This window comes from Oryx dammah, unplaced genomic scaffold (assembly GCF_014754425.2).
Source record: "Oryx dammah isolate SB20612 unplaced genomic scaffold, SCBI_Odam_1.1 HiC_scaffold_5, whole genome shotgun sequence".
NCBI classification, from domain to species: domain Eukaryota; kingdom Metazoa; phylum Chordata; class Mammalia; order Artiodactyla; family Bovidae; genus Oryx; species Oryx dammah.
In genome coordinates, this window is record NW_024070189.1 from 94,167,267 (window position 1) to 94,181,270 (window position 14,004).

The 14,004-nt window shown below is 52.1% G+C and overlaps 1 protein-coding gene across 12 annotated transcripts in view; it reads right to left on the reverse strand.

Moving 5' to 3' along the window:
* The window catches only part of DNM2 (dynamin 2), an 87,730-nt gene that overhangs the window by 19,833 nt on the left and 53,893 nt on the right, over positions 1-14,004 (reverse strand). For 3 of the 12 annotated variants that reach the window (XM_040240693.1, XM_040240687.1, XM_040240689.1), the window contains exons 7-15: positions 13,242-13,384; positions 10,630-10,765; positions 9,566-9,633; positions 8,808-8,946; positions 6,429-6,515; positions 4,149-4,219; positions 2,788-2,817; positions 1,500-1,551; positions 529-540 (exon numbers count right to left, since the gene is read on the reverse strand). In XM_040240693.1, the coding sequence (XP_040096627.1) occupies positions 529-540; positions 1,500-1,551; positions 2,788-2,817; positions 4,149-4,219; positions 6,429-6,515; positions 8,808-8,946; positions 9,566-9,633; positions 10,630-10,765; positions 13,242-13,384 (738 nt within the window). Of the gene's footprint in view, positions 1-528; positions 541-1,499; positions 1,552-2,787; positions 2,818-4,148; positions 4,220-6,428; positions 6,516-7,523; positions 7,663-8,807; positions 8,947-9,565; positions 9,634-10,629; positions 10,766-13,241; positions 13,385-14,004 lie in introns of all 12 variants that reach the window. The other 9 variants (XM_040240698.1, XM_040240691.1, XM_040240694.1 and 6 more) reach the window with 6 other exon arrangements.

Below are 14,004 nucleotides of genomic sequence, written 5' to 3' on the forward strand. Positions count from 1 at the left end.
AAAAGCCAGGATTGATTAGTGATGTCTGCCAGGGGCACATTAGAGGGGAGAGGCAGGAGGGAAAGAGTGCCAGACCGATTAGTAATGTCTGCCTTGAGTGCAGGATGGGGACATTTCTGCAGGGTGCTGTCTGCAAACAGAGCAGTAGCAGTGGCAAGAACAAGCTCTCTAGCAGGGCTTGAACAAAATCTTCCCTGGCCAGAGGTGTGATGGGAGGAAGGCCTGGGGTGTTTGCTGAGTATTTGCCATCCCTGACCTACAGGAAATGAGGAGAATGTGTCCAGAACGGGCTGGAGGGGTGGGTGCTGGAGGCAGGCAGTGGGCAGGTTAGTGTCTGTGTGAGTCACACCCAGGGCCACACAAAGTCTGGCATGCAGTGGCCATGGCAGAATTTGTTTTTTTTTTTTAGGTTAGCTGGATTTTTAGTGGTTGTTTTATTGGGGAGGGGTGTGGAATATTATAGGGTGGCAGCATCTCCACCACCACCAAGTTCTCTAACATTTGCTACCACACTAAGTGAGTACTTACCAAGATCTCCCCCTTTGAAAATGCAAAGTTAGGGTTGTGGGTAAATCAAAGAAGAGCAGGCGGAAGAAAAGAGACGTAAGGGACGTGAGGGGATGGAGAAAAAGCAGGAAAAGCACAAAAACGAGGAGAGAGAAGAGCAAGGGGAGAGAAAACAGCAAAAGAAAAAAAATTACATGCTATTAATTATATTCATGGTGTTAATATTTAATTCATTATCATCTCCCAAAACGAAAAAGCAACAACATATGAATTACTTACGGCAAGCGCAAAAAAAATCATGCAGTGGTTACACCCCTTCTTTCCAGGGGGCTCTGTCATCGTGCGTGATGAACAGCAGCACCCCCACCCCCACCCCCACCCGGTGTGGAGAAGGCAGGGGACACTGGCAGAAATTTTTGCAAAGATGATGTCTTTTCTTAAGCAGGGAAAAAAAAGGGGAGGCCACTTCATACTGGCATATATAAAGCTATCCTTATTTCACAAGGCCTCTGGTTAGAGTATGACATCGAGGCAGAGAATCCCTCAAACGGTTCTGGGTTCCCCTAGATACGAGGCTGAAAGCACCTCCAGGTGCTCCAGAACTGCTGATCACAACCAGCCTCCCTGCCCACTCCTGGTCCTCTCCCATAACCTCCGAGTCTTTGGGGCTGGGGCAGGAACCCAATTTTCCTGCAGACACCAGGCAGACTGGGTGGCCTCTCTCCTTAGGGTCAAGTTCTAGCCATGGCCTTGGATGGCAGATAGGGCCTTCTGCATGTGAGCAGTTTGCCCCCAGACCCTGCCAGAGCTGCACTCAAAGATCCATTTCCCAAATTATCAAAACCTAAGTGGACATGAGAGGCTGGGAGTGGGGTGGGGTGGGGGGTTCTGGCGGGACAGGCTCTGAGCCAGGCGCCATCACTGGGCTTGGTGGTCCTTGAGTGCCCTCCCGCCCTCAAGGGAGGAGCTGCAGGCCACAGTGGGGTAAATACCTGGTTGGGGACGGCTCTCTTCTTATTCAGCTGTGTGCTCCTCTGCTGGGCGCTGAAACCGAAAAAACAGAGAGGGTTTAGGCGGCGGGACGCCCAGAGCGATGAGGAGCGAGAGGGACAAGGGGCAAAAGGCCCTGTGGCCCCGTTAAGGTTCTCTCCCTAAAGGAAGCCAAGGGACAAGCTCTGTGCAGAGGCAGAAAGAAACCCCCTATGTACAAAGGGCTGCCCAAGGAAAGAGTGCAGGCTTATGGAATGAACAAGAACACGTAGCGAGTTAAACCATGACTTCTCAGCCCTGATCTTGGCCACTCTTAAGAGTGCCAGCTATTGCTAAAAGTCACTGGGTCCTGGAGCCTCCAAGAGGGGCTATGGGAGGCTGGATTCCCAGGTGGCTGGGAGGTAGCCATGCTGGCTTCAAAATACTTTCAGTGTTTGGGGGTCAAACTTGAGGCTTCTTCCTGCTTTCTCCTGCTATCCCTGACCCAGCACCAGGTCCTGAACAGTTTCAGCACAGGGCCGCCCAGCCTAGATCAGACTATGGTTCAATGTATTTACTACTAATATAATGACTTTTTCTCTGGGCCCTATTTTAAGTGTTTAGAGGACATTGAGAAAGCACCCCAGAACTTCTAAGCACAAGAAGGTTAATCAATGGTGTCTGAAGACACAAAACTAAGCCATTCACTGTCTGCGTGATGCTGAGGTCCCAGATATGCTACTTCCTGAGGGCTTCCTGGGTCTCACCCATGCCTGGCAGCCCCCTTGGCTGCCTTTTTCAATTGCCTTCACCCAATCAGAGATTTGCCACTGCCTCAGTGGCTGTGCATGCACACATGTGTGCACAGGAATGTCACAGGCAAAGTCCAAAGTCTTCCCCTTGGCCTGCAGGCCCCTCTGGCAATGAGGCCTTGGCCTCCCCGTGCTTACACTTCTCAGGCATCCTTCCCTATCTTTACTGCTCTCTGGGCCCCTCCATCCCCATCACCTGGCTGTCATGACTTCTTTGGGAAGGTCTCCTCTCCCACAGCCCCTCCACTTGCCCTCCTTTCCACATCTCATCTTCCTATGAGAACTGGCTTAACAGCGTGCTCCCAGCCTGTGGGCTGAAAGGGCAAGGCCCAAATCCTAGTCCAAAGGCCCTGCACAATGCTCCATGGCTATTCCGGGAGGCCCTGAGACATCCCACCCAGGGCTGGGGCCTGGGCCGGGAAAAGCCTGGCACCCGCCCCCAGCCAGGTCGGCCCCCGTTCACACACCAGGGAAAAGGCACACAGCAGGCAATACCCACCCGGTCACCAGCTGCTCAGTATAGTAACAGCTGGGGGAAGTGGGAAGGCCCAGGAATCCAGAGGAAAGAGTGAAGTGGTCAAAGGAAAAACACGAGAGATTGTGAGAAGGAACTGTGGATGAAGTGTGAGAAGCAGAGACATCAAGGTGAGGAGAACAACAGCAACCCGAAGAGGGGGACCGGCATTTTCAGCCCAGCCTGCGGGGCAGCCCCCGGCCAGGGCCCCTAGTTCTCCGCCAGCAGGGACAGTGCAGTGGGCAACCCTCAGCTCATCTGGGCTGGGGGACCAGCTTCTGATAATGCCCCCAGTTCACTCATCCACTCATCCACTCATTCATTCCACTCACCGACCATGTGCCCACAAGAGAAGAGCTGAGTGCACTTTTAAATGCCTACCCAGCAGACACCTGGACAGGAAGACCCTCTTACCCAGCCTGCCAGCCTAAGTCTGCACTCTGCAGGGCCTGACTCCCTAAGAAGCCTCCCTGTATCTCTAAGGCCAGGCCACAAGGCTACCCTCTGGACTCCCATGGGCCATGCCCAGCCCCCACCCTGGTCTGACCACACTGCATCTTAACTGCCTGGATGCACGTCTATCTCTGCCACAGGACCTTCCATTAAGGGTGGGGACCTGGGTCTATGCTTGTTCCTTGCTGTAGCACAGGGCCTAGCATAAAGTACACCAGCAATATTTGCTAAACAAATATAGGGAGGCTGGCTATCAGCCACCTGTTATTTTACTAGGCTCTGGAAAGAAGACTTTTGTGAGCCATCAGAACAACCTGTGTGACACGCAAGCTTGCTGAGGCAAGGGCCCAGAGGCCACCAGCATTTAGTCTTCCATTCTGCAGACATCAGAGCTCTCTGCTCTAGTTTTCAATCTACAGCATGTGAACAGAAGCCATGCAAATCCTGGCAGCATTTCCTAAAGGGCAGCCTCTGGAGCCCTGAGCCCCTAAGATGCTAAGGAAAAGGACCAGTGAGTATGGGGGAGCCTGGGAAAGCTGCATGCGAGTTGATAAAAGGCTCTGAGAAGTCCTGCAGGAAGGGAAGCACTGAACACTGGTTAGTCTTGCCCTCTTCTGAAGGGTCTGGTCATAGAGCTGTCCTTTCCTCCTTAAACTAACCACGGGGGTGTTCCACCAGAGGTGCACTGGGGACAAGACTGGAGTTTGCTGCTAGCCTAGGAAAGCTTCCAGATGTTCTCCAATGGCCCCTCGCTTCACCCAGGGACCCCGGACAGAGAGACCCTTGGGCCTTGGTCCACTGGGGGAATCCCGTTCAACTGCCTCTCTCAGGGCCTGACTCTGATGGGGGACACTGGTGCTGCCCCACCAGCTGCTGTCTTGAAAAATACATACTTGGCAAATCCAATGAAGTCCTCGTGGTTGGTGTTGATGTAGGACTGCTCAATGTCAATCAGAAGAAGAATCTGGGGGGAAAGTTGCGGGGGGTTGCTGTGAATACAGAGCCAAGCCAGAGAGGAGCTGCTGTCAGAGCAATTCCCACATCCACCAGCAGGGGGAGCTAGAACCACACCATTTCCGGGCAGGGAACCCACCCCCTTCCCATAGCCTGGGAACCATTGGCATGGAAAAGGGGGCGGGGATGCTTCCAGACCCGAAGGCCTCACACTGGAGAAAGACTGGGCCAACAGAGCAACGTGGTGGTCATAAGGGTGGCCTCTGAGGCGTGGAGCGAGGCAATAAGGCCCCACGGCAAAGGCTTAAACAAGTCACAATATGCCATCACATTCAGAGTAGCGCCGGTTGGGAAGATCTCCCAGAGAAGAGAGTGGCGACCCACTCCAGGATTCTTGCCTGGAGAATCCCACGGACAGAGGAGCCTGGTGGGCTGCAGCCCATGGGTCGCAAAGGGTCAGACACAGCTGAGCAACTAACACTTTCACTCTTTTGGTTTAAGTGCCTCATTAAAACAGCAAAGGAGGGAACTATAGTCAAAATCCTGTGATAAAACTGTCATGGGAAAGAATATGGAAAATGACCTATATGTATAACTGAATCATTTTGCTGCTTGGTAGAAATCACCATAACATTGTAAATCAACTACACTTCTTTAAAATTAAAAACAAACAGCAGTGGTAATTTGGTCAGGTAAGGACATTAACATGAAACACACAGACACACACCAGCCAGCTAGGATGTCATCTCAGAAAAGGCACCAGCCCTCAAACAGTCCCGGCCCTTTCTGTCACTCCACTGTGCTTCTGAACTCTCAGGGATAGAGCGGGCCAGGCGTGCGGATTTGGGGGACAAATGAGCCAGTTTCTTCTCCACCAATGTCAAGGGGAGAGGGAGCATTCTCCATAAGGTACTCCCACAGCCAGATACAACAGGTGGGTTTATTTCGGTTCCAGTTTGAAAAACAAACAGCTGCCAAACTCCTGGGATAAACCATCATGGAAAAGAATATATATGTGTGTGTGAATAAACATATATACATAAAAGAATGCATGAACATGAAAGTGTTAGACGCTCAGTTGTGTCTGACTCTTTGTGACCCCATGGACTGAAGCTCCTGCCAGGCTCCTCTGTCCATGGGATTCTCCAGACAAGAATACTAGAGTAGGTTGCCACTTCCTACTTCAGGGGATCTTCGCAACCCAGGGATGGAACCCAAGTTTCCTGCACTGCAGACAGGTTCTTAACCATCTGAGCCAAATGATGTATATATATGTATAACTGAGTCACTTTGCTGTACAGCAGATTGACACAATGTTGTAAGTCAGTGACAATTTTTAAAAATGTGGCAAATCCTAAAAAAAAAAAAGAGAGAGAGAGAGAGAAAGAAAGAGATAACAGCAGACTGGGAAGAGGTGGCAGGTGGGGGAAATGACCCAGATCAGACGTTGGGCCACACGGAGGCAGACTGGCAGCCCCAGGCCAAGCAGGTGGCAGGTGAGGCGTGGACTGTGGCTGTGTGGGGTGGCCTACTCTACCTTCACACGTGCCTGCATGGCCTTCTCAAGACAATGTGAAAACAGATAAACCACCCAAAGGTGTTCCGCTGGGTGAACGCTGACAAGCAGGCTGTGGTCCACCCCTGCCATGAAACACCACTCGGCTGTCCAAGGAGACACTCTGGCAACACTGCAAACATCAGGGCTGAATCTCGAGAGCATGTTGCCAAGTGAGGGGAGACAGAATCAAGAGGCTATGACAGCAGGAGTCTGTTCACATGGCATCCTGCAAAAGGTAAGCAGAGGAGCAGCAGCCGGGTGGTCGCCAGGGCCTGCGGCATGGGCAGGCACCGACCACGGGGCTCAACGACGGGAATTCGGGGGCGGCAGCAGAACCATTCTGCGCGTGGAGGGAAGTGGGGGTGACCTTGCTGTATGTTGCTGTTTAGTTGATCAGCTGTGTCTGTCTGACTCTGTGCGATCCCATGGACTGTAGTCCAGCAGGCTCCTCTGCCCATGGGATTTCTCAGACAAGAATACTCTAGTGGGTTGCCATTTCCTTCTCCAGGGGATCTTCCCGACCCAGGGATCAAACCCATGTCTCCTGCACTGAGTCACCAGGGCAGACCACCTTGCTGTACGCATTTGTCCAAACTCAGGTAACTGCACAACCAAGATCTGCTGCACACAAGTTACAAATATATCAAACAAGAGCCAGTACCTGGTCCTTGGTCCTCCCCTCCCGTTCCCGGATGTAAGTGGTGACGATGCGTTCTGTTTCTTCTCGCAATCGCGGGTAGGAGCTGAGCTGGGGGAAAGCAGAGTGGTGACGTTGGCAGGGTCCTCGCAGGGCGGCAGGGAGGGGGCACAAAATGTGAGCCAAATGGAGAGCATGGCTGGGGGCTGACATGGGGCAGACCCACCGAGACCCCACCCTGCTCCTATCTCAGAGCTGCCACAGCTATGAGACAAGAAGTGGCGGTCGGGGGACGGTGGGCCAGAAAGCCTGAGTGGGTGCCCACACACATGCAGAGACGTTTTTCAGAGAATGCGATTCTGAGGTGGCAAGTGGCAGAGAAAGCGAGTGACACAGTGGGATCAAAGCCCCTGGGTCACCAGGGCGAGGGGCAGCATCTGGGCCATCTACCTCAGAGGCACTCCCTTGGCAGAAAACCATGCCCAAGCATCTTGCCTTAGGAATCCAGTCCTCCGATACCTCTGGCCTTTGCAGTGGCAACCAAACCAATGCACAGAAGCCCACCTTTCACAGTTTGTGCAAAGTCCATGAGTTGGGGGAAAAAATTTTTTTTTGGTCATACCATATAGCTTGTGGGATTTTAGTTTCCCAATCAGGAATCAAACACAAGTCCCCTGCAGCAGAATCACAGTCCTAACCACTGCGCCACCAAGGAATTCTGAAAATTTCTTAAATGCTGGTGATATAAGAATATGTAGATCAGCACACAGGCAAAATGTTTTATTGCCTCTGTGTTGGTTTGAAAACCCCCTTTCTCAAAGCAGTCCAGTGTTGGGCACGGATTCTGATCCCTGCTGCAGGTGAGTAAGCGCATCTGGCAACAATGAAGGCCTTTCAGCCCCGCAGAGGCCCAAATTGCAAAGGTGGACCCCGCGTGTGCTTGGACCACCCCCGTGGGTCAGCCGAGGCAAAGCCGAGATGTTGCCAAGCGGCCGCTGGGCCTTGGAAGAGGGTTCCTGCCAAGGCAGAGTTTCCTAGCTGCTTGGGTGAATGCTCAATGATGGGAAGGAGAAGATGGGGAACAGATGCGTAGGTGAGAAAAACGAAACCTTCTGTTACCTTCTCGGCACACTTTTTAATGACCGTGGCCAGTTCTGAGACCACGAGGTCAACACACTTCAAACTCGGCTCTTTGAGTTTTACAATCTGTTTTTTCACAATGGCTTCAAAGGCCATGTCGGGGGTGAAGAGCCCCGTTCTGGGTCATGCGGAGGGCAGGACGAGGTAGAAAGACACCCGGGGGCAGTGCAGGCCATACACGCAGGACGGGAGACAGAGAGAGAAGAAACAAGAGTCAGCTGGTTAGTGACATGCACGGAGGAGCCTGTGCCCGCATTTGCCCCAGAAGCTGCTTCGGATCAGGAGGCATCCTGGGTCCTTGGGGTGGGCAGGGTTTGATTACATAAAAGTGCTACGGGTCAGAGCCAACATCTGAACAGCTAAGAGGGTGCGGAGGCCTTAAATTTTTGTATGTGTGAACATCTCCAAACCACTGGGGTTTCTTTCCCTTCCCTGTTTCAATTGAAGAAGCTTAGGAAGCAAATGTGGGCTTTTCCAGATTGAGAACAGAAGGATCAAGCAGAAACTCCTGCCATGGAAGGCTGACCCAGAGCTCCTCGGCCATGGTGGACGTGCAAGTACAAACCACCCACCAGGAAGCGCTTCAGCTGTTTGGCCAAAGCATGCGGCCCGGGGAACCAGGCTGGTGGGGGCGCCAATGTGTCCTGTTCAAGTGGGGGCAGCAACCCGTGAAGACCAGCACACAAGTGTGGGTGACTTAGGGGATCTGAGGACTGGAGGCCAAGGGGAACAGCCCCGCTCCTGCGGAGAGGTGGGCAAGCTGGCAGAAGCCATCAGGGACCAAGCCCAAGCCTGGGCACTCGTTATGTGGGTGGTGTTCGGGCCTTTCTCGGCTGGCTCCAGGAAAGCCTGAGGGCACCAGGCACTTGTCAAGAAGGAGTGAGGGGCAGGGAGGTTCAGGGAGCCTGGCCTCCAGCAGGTGACTCAAGGCCCCTCTCTGCTCCCCAGAAGACAGCAAAGCGACAGCCCAACAGAACCCCCATCAGACACATGCTAAGCTTGGTATCAGGGTCCCAGGGAGCCCTGCCCACCAGTCTGTGGAGACTGGAGGCCTGGCCCCCCCGAGCTGCACCCAGGCCAAAACACTCCCGCCCCAGCCTCTGGGAAGAGGCCACATTCTTGGAAACTGAGGCAATCTGGTAAGGGGGTGGGGGGTGGGGGAGACCAGAGGGGCGAAGGCTGAGCAGCACTGGGAGCCTGATACCAAGCACCCATAGCCCCGTTTCCACAAGGCCAGGAGTCACCCTGCCAAGGGTCCAATACCTTACTGGTACACTGCCTAACTGTACTGATTAGCTCCTGGATAACCAGGTCGACACATTTCAGACAGGGCTCTTTCAGCTTGACGACCTGCTTTTTCACAATGGCCTCGAATGCCAAGTCCGGGGTGAAGAGCCCGGTCCTAAAAGCATCCGAACCCGGGGGCAGGGGAGATAAGTCGGAGAGAAACAAAGCATGGTCAGCAATGTCACAGGCACGGGCCAGGCTCCCGGGACAGCCAAGGTCGTGGCAGGTCAGGGGGTCGGATGCCTGCGTCCACTACCTGGAACCCCCCACCCAGGGCGATCTGAGGACCCCATGGCCATGCAGGACTGGACTGAGGGAGCTGTGACTTTTGCTGCAAAATGGTGGGGACCCAGGAGGGTCACAGGGCCCCGTGACAGGGACAAAGAAATGCCGGGCTCCTGTGACCCAGTGCCACAGCTCTGACTCTGTCCACACTGCCCCCCCGCCCCTGGGCAAATGTGCACTGAGCTTTCTGCCTTGGCTGGTGACTGGGCCCTTGAACCAATGCTGAACACTGGGCAGCAGACAGCCCCAGGGCCTTCAAAAGATAAACAGAACTAAGCACATCCACCTCGAGTACCCTTGGAGACCCAGAGGGAGAGACTTACAGCTACTGTACCCGCCCTGCTTCAGTCCTCACATTTGGGGTACCCAGAGGTTCAGGGGGACTGACTGGCTCTAGGGTGGCACCATGGAGATGGAGGGAACATGGCGCCTCTCCCCGTGGAACTTGCCTGACTCCGTGGATATTTTTAATGGCGTAGCTGATCTCCCGTCTTAAGTCTTTCTCATCGAACTCCATCTGAGAAAAGACATACCAAACACATGCAAGGAGGTTCCTGGGGGACCCCCCAGTTCAGGCCTGTATCTGGGGAATGTCACCTCCTGTGTACCATCTGTAGTCACATGGTGGGTATCTGATTGGTCAAAAGTGTTTAAAAACGTTAAAACGCAGTTTCAGCAATGATGCTCTGAAACTAACGCTCTGTTGGAAGAAAAATCGACTTATACACACACTCTTCTGGGCTATGTGGCAGGACAAATTAAAAATGTTTAAAAACATGCTTCTACTACCACCAAGTAGTTTTAAGTGCACTGGGAATTTATCTTGAGCAATGAATCAAGAATTAGCTACATTCCCAAAATAATCTGTAAGTGCTAAGAAAACGTGCAATGCCCCTCAATGGGAGACTAGTTAACAAAAGAAGATAGTGTTTTGCCATTGACGGTGCATGAAATGTATACACTAATTTGGAATGATGGCAATTATATGAAAAAAGCATATAAAGAAGCATAATTTGTTCTTTTCTCCTTTCAGCTTTTGTTCTTCTTCTGAAAAGAATGTGACTGGTTTTTACAAAGACGGTATGTGCTCACTGTAAAACCTGTACAACTTCCAGCAATTAAAACAAAAAGAAAAATCTCTTAATTCCAGCACCCAGAGCTGACATTTTGTGAATATCTTTGCAGATCTGTCTCTGCAAAGACACCCATCTCAGTGGGTGTGTATGATTTCATATGAAGGATGTTATTTATAACAACTGTTAAGTTCTGGTGCCCAGGATTTACCAGGTGAATTTACCTGTACGTTCTATGTATTTTGCAAAGAGCATGTATTCAGAGGAAAATGTTGGAGCTTTTCATATGACTCTGCTGGAAATCACTAAGCTCACAGGAGGAGGCCTGCGGGGTCTACAGGTGGGAGCTCAAGACCTTGTGCCTGGGAAGAAGCCAGGTTCAAGGTCAACTGAGCGGGTGGGTGAAGGTTGAGCAGAGGGCCCGGCCCGCACAGCGCTACCTTCACCAGCTCGAAGGGAAATCGCTCGTGGAAGATGCGATTGATCCGGGCGCCCCCAGAGAGCTCCAGTGTGTCCACCTGGTCTCCAGAGCCCTCAATCCTCTTCTCAAAGTCCACCCCAAACTGCTGGACCATCCTGTGAGGAAAGAGAAAACCTGAACGTCAAAGCAGAGGCACTGACACGGCTCTGAACTATGTCCCAAGTCAAGCCATGGCTTACTTTCCTCCTTTTATTTTTTCGGGAACAAAATCTATGTGTGGGTCAAAAAAACAAGACAAAATCCAGGCTCTGTCGAGGGCAAGCACTGGCTACATGCCAGGCCCCCTCCATAGGCCTACTATGATCATTCATTCATTGAACTGGGGACGCGAGGGGCAGTTATCACTCCCTTTTGCAAAAAGGGTGAGGTGTGGGGGAGGGGGAATCACAGTTCAGCAACCTCTGCCCTGAGGTTTGGCCTAATCCAGCAGAACTGTGATATATAAATGGAGCACCTCCACACCGTTTGGGTGGCTTCCTCTAGTTCCTACCATCTCCCAGTCTGGAGTCGCAGACTCCACCACTGATAGGCTATCAGGCCTTGGACAGGTGGGTTTGCCCTCTAAGCCTCAGTATCTCCATCTCCAAAGTGGGCTGATTCTAACAGTACCTCCATATAGGGTCACTGTAAAGATATTCAAGATTTCATCAACTCAGAAAAGGCATCAATCTCAAAACGCACTATTAGCTGGACACCCCACAAAAAAAGAAACATGCTGCCAATGAATAGTAATCCACCTGAAATTTGCTTTCAGAGAAGTGAAGGTCTTTTAGTGCACATGTAATTCATGAAATGTGGTAAAACCATGCCTGGCCCCTTAGAATGCAGCCCAGCCCTTAAAAAGTGTCTCTAGAGTATTGCTGATTAGGGCTGTGATGAAGTGAGTGGTAAAGAACTAAGATATTTATTAGTGTTATGGTTGTCTTTAGCATTTCTAACTGTTTTCCCCCAGTCCTCTGCACTGTCCTAGGAATACGTTAAGGCTGTATATTGTCACCCTGCTTATTTAACTTATGTGCAGAATACATCATAGGAAATGCTGGGCTGGATGAAACACAAGCTGGAATCAAGATTGCCAGGAGAAATATCAGTAACCTCAGATATGCAGATGGCACCACCCTTATGGCAGAAAGTGAAGAGGAGCTAAAGAGCTTCTTGATGAAAGTGAAACTGGACAGTGAAAAAGCTGGCTTAAAGCTCAACATTCAGAAAACTAAGATCATGTCATCCCGTCCCATCACTTCATGGCAAATAGATGGGGAAACAGTGAAAACAGTGGGTGACTTTATTTTGGGGGGCTCCAAAATCACTGCAGATGGTGACTGCAGCCATGAAATTAAAAGACGCTTACTCCTTGGAAGAAAAGTTATGACTAGCCTAGACAGCATATTAAAAAGCAGAGACATTACTTTGCCAACAAAGGTCTGTCTAGTCAAGTCTATGGTTTTTCCAGTGGTCATGTATGGATGTGAGAGTTGGATTATAAAGAAAGCTGAGTGCCGAAGAACTGATGCTCTTGGAACTGTGGTGTTGGAGAAGACTCTTGAGAGTCCCTTGGACTGCAAGGAGAGCCAACCAGTCCATCCTAAAGGAGATCAGTCCTGAGTGTTCATTGGAAGGCCTGATATTGAAGCTGAAACTCCAATACTTTGGCCACCTGATGCGAGGAGCTGACTCATTTGAAAAGACCCTGATGCTGGGAAAGATTGAAGGCAGGAGTAGAAGGGGATGACAGAGGATGAGATGGTTGGATGGCATCACCAACTCAATGGACATGAGTTTGAGTAAACTACGGGAGTTGGTGATGGACAGAGAGGCCTGGCGTGCTGCAGTCCATGGGGCTGCAAAGAGTCGGACACGACTGAGCAACTGAAGTGAACTGAACTGAAGCAGGAGTAGCTGGCACAAGGCACAGAGCCCTCCCCCATGCGTGTTCTCCCTGAAGCCTCCAGGGGGCGCCCATCAACACCTGAGTCAGGCCAGGTCCTACCAGGGCTCAGAACACTCCATGGCTCCCACCTTACTCAGAGCAAAAACTAAGTCCCGTGGTCTATGAGGCCCTGCAGGCCCTACCCTGTCCCCTCCTGCGCCTCATTTCTTCCTACTCTCCCCTCACTCACTCCGCCCCACCCACGTGGGCCTTCTCCAACACACTAGATGCAATCCTGCCTCAGGGCCTTTGCACTGGCCAGGCCCCCACCCCCAGGACTGCAGAGCCCCTTCCTCACCTCTTCAGGTCTCTGCCTGACTCTTCACTGACCACTTGATTTTAAACAGCATCCCAGGCCTACCCTGGCACTCTCCAGCCCCTTCCCCACTTTGACATTTTGCCATTTCATAGATTATTCACATGTTCTTATTTACTTGTCTCATCCCTCTCCCCTCCCCTTTCTGAGCACATGGGGTGTCTGCCCCACACACTGGAGCAACCCTGGTGCACAGGACAGGGCCCAGCACACAGGAGGCTCTGGTGAAGGGTTTGCTGAACAGATGGATGGGTGGGGAGCCTGTGGCTGGGAGGAGGCCCTTGAGCCTCCTGAGGGAGTGCCAGGCAGAGGGAGCGGCACGTACTGCAGCAGAGCTTTGGTCTTGCGTGTGGGGTCATCGGGCCGGAAGTTCTTGTACTCCTCCACCTCCTTCTCCAGGGACAGCAGCTGGCTCTGCAGCTTGCTGCGCAGGGCCGGCAATGATTCCCGGATGTGGTTGGTCAGTTGCTGTGGGAGAGAGGTCAGAGGTCAGCATAGGCAGGATGCTGAGAAGGGGCAGACCTGCTCCATCCCCAGCCTCAAGGGACCAATGGAAACCCCAAGCAGCACGGAAAGGTGACACAGCCTGGTCCACAGCAGCGCAAGGCTGCAGACAGCCCATGGGGACCTGGGAGAGGGCGGATCAACTGAGCCGTGCACACCACGGATCAAGAGAGGAGGACCCAAGTGCTGGCCGTGAACAGCCAGTGTCGCTCACTGGAGAACAAAACAAAGTCTAGGAGTGACTTCCCTGGTGGTGGTCCAGTGGTTAAAAATCTACCTTCCACTGCAGGGGTCTGGGGTTTGATCCCTGGTCAGGGAACTAAGATTCCACAGGTTGTGGGGCAACAAAGCCTGTGTGCCACAATTAAGACCTGATGCAGCCAAATAAATAAATGAATAAAGTTGTAAAGGCTACGAAGCCACTGCAGGACCCAGGCACGGGAGGACTGACAGACAGGCCATGGTGTATGGACAGGCCACAGGAATGGGCCCTACAAACCATGACAGAAACAGTTCACCGGAAAAGGCACAGGACACATGTAGGATGTGATCCCTTCTGAGAAGATGGGGAGAATTGAGAACAC